Here is a 2,500-nt window from a genome sequence, read left to right on the forward strand (position 1 = left end):
TCTTTCTTCTTGTCTGTCTGTCTGTCTGTCTGTCTGTCTGTCTGTCTGTCTGTCTGTCTGTCTGTCTCTCCCTCTTCTAGTCTCTCTTTCTGTCTCTTTCTTCTAGTCTGTCTGTCTGTCTCTCTCTCCTGGTCTGTCTTGTCTGTCTGTCTGTCTTGTCTGTCTGTCTCTCCCTCTTCTGGTCTCTCCGTCTGTCTCTTTCTTCTGGTCTGTCTGTCTGTCTGTCTGTCTCTCTCTCCTGGTCTGTCTTGTCTTTCTGTCTGTCTTTTCTGTCTGTCTCTCCCTCTTCTGGTCTCTCCGTCTGTCTCTTTCTTCTTGTCTGTCTGTCTGTCTGTCTGTCTGTCTCTCCCTGTTCTTGTCTCTCTTTCTGTCTCTTTCTTCTAGTCTGTCTGTCTATCTCTCTCTCCTGGTCTTTCTTGTCTGTCTGTCTGTCTTGTCTGTCTGTCTCTCCCTCTTCTGGTCTCTCCGTCTGTCTCTTTCTTCTGGTCTGTCTGTCTGTCTGTGTCTCGCTTCTGGTCTCTCTGTCTCTCTCTTTCTTCTGGTCTGTCTGTTTGTCTCTCTCCTGGTCTCTCTGTCTGTCTCTCTCTTGCTTCCGGTCTGTCTTGTCTGTCTGTCTCTCTTTTGGTCTCTCTGTCTGACTCTCTCTCGCCCTGTTTGTCTTGCTGTCATCCTGTCTGCCTATCTGTCCTACTGACTTGTCTTGTCTGTCCCTCCCTCAGGAGCGGTTCCAGTTTCCCTCCCACCTCTCTGACGTATCAGAGGAGGCCAAGGATCTGATTCAGAAGCTGCTTTGCTCAAGGGAACGCCGGCTGGGTCTGAATGGGATTGATGATTTTAAGAAGCACCCGTTCTTCAGTGGAATTGACTGGGACAACATCCGCTTGGCCGAAGCGCCCTACATCCCGGATGTGTCCTCGCCATCCGACACGTCCAACTTCGACGTAGACGATGACGTACTTAAGAACCCGGTGAGTGTCAGGGTGGAACCAACATGGCTGACTGTTTTGTCATGAGACCGGCTGAGACCTGGAGACGATAAAGCAAGGCGGTCATTGCTGTGACATAGTAGTCAAATTCTGTGTTCATCCGATGTGTAACCGGGACGACAAGCTACCGAGACAAACAGATTCACATCGTCCTATCAGTGGGAGGCCACCTGGAAACTAGTGGTATTTAACTAGACTACCATGTATCCCACAGCAGGTATTTAATGGACTACCATGTTTCCCACAGCAGGTATTTAATAGACTACCATGTATCCCACAGCAGGTATTTAATAGACTACCATGTGTACCACAGCAAGTATTTAATAGACTACCATGTGTCCCACAGCAGGTATTTAATGGACTACCATGTTTCCCACAGCAGGTATTTAATAGACTACCATGTATCCCACAGCAGGTATTTAATAGACTACCATGTGTACCACAGCAAGTATTTAATAGACTACCATGTGTCCCACAGCAGATATTTAATAGACTACCATGTGTACCACAGCAGGTATTTAATAGACTACCATGTGTCCCACAGCAGGTATTTAATAGACTACCATGTATCCCACAGCAGGTATTTAATAGACTACCATGTGTCCCACAGCAGGTATTTAATAGACTACCATGTATCCCACAGCAGGTATTTAATAGACTACCATGTATCCCACAGCAGGTATTTAATAGACTACCATGTATCCCCACAGCAGGTATTTAATAGACTACCATGTATCCCACAGCAAGTATTTAATAGACTACCATGTGTCCCACAGCAGGTATTTAATAGACTACCATGTATCCCACAGCAGGTATTTAATAGACTACCATGTATCCCACAGCAGGTATTTAATAGACTACCATGTGTACCACAGCAAGTATTTAATAGACTACCATGTATCCCACAGCAGGTATTTAATAGACTACCATGTATCCCCACAGCAGGTATTTAATAGACTACCATGTATCCCCACAGCAGGTATTTAAGAGACTACCATGCGTCCCACAGCAGGTATTTAATAGACTACCATGTGTCCCACAGCAGGTATTTAATAGACTACCATGTATCCCACAGCAGGTATTTAATAGACTACCATGTGTACCACAGCAGGTATTTAATAGACTACCATGTGTACCACAGCAAGTATTTAATAGACTACCATGTGTACCACAGCAAGTATTTAATAGACTACCATGTGTCCCACAGCAGGTATTTAATAGACTACCATGTATCCCACAGCAGGTATTTAATAGACTACCATGTGTACCACAGCAAGTATTTAATAGACTACCATGTATCCCACAGCAGGTATTTAATAGACTACCATGCGTCCCACAGCAGGTATTTAATAGACTACCATGTGTCCCACAGCAGGTATATAATAGACTACCATGTGTCCCACAGCAGGTATTTAATAGGCTACCATGTGTCCCACAGCAGGTATTTAATAGACTACCATGCGTCCCACAGCAGGTATTTAATAGACTACCATGTGTCCCATAGCAGGTATATA

General features: G+C 45.0%; 1 protein-coding gene across 2 annotated transcripts in view; it reads left to right on the forward strand.

Moving 5' to 3' along the window:
* Positions 1-2,500, forward strand: part of cdc42bpb (CDC42 binding protein kinase beta (DMPK-like)) — a 177,716-nt gene that overhangs the window by 54,013 nt on the left and 121,203 nt on the right. For both annotated transcript variants that reach the window (XM_056295104.1, XM_056295103.1), the window contains exon 8: positions 720-968. In XM_056295104.1, coding sequence (XP_056151079.1) covers positions 720-968 — 249 coding nt within the window. The remainder of the gene's footprint in view (positions 1-719; positions 969-2,500) is intronic.

This window comes from Lampris incognitus, chromosome 15 (assembly GCF_029633865.1).
Source record: "Lampris incognitus isolate fLamInc1 chromosome 15, fLamInc1.hap2, whole genome shotgun sequence".
Classification (NCBI taxonomy): domain Eukaryota; kingdom Metazoa; phylum Chordata; class Actinopteri; order Lampriformes; family Lampridae; genus Lampris; species Lampris incognitus.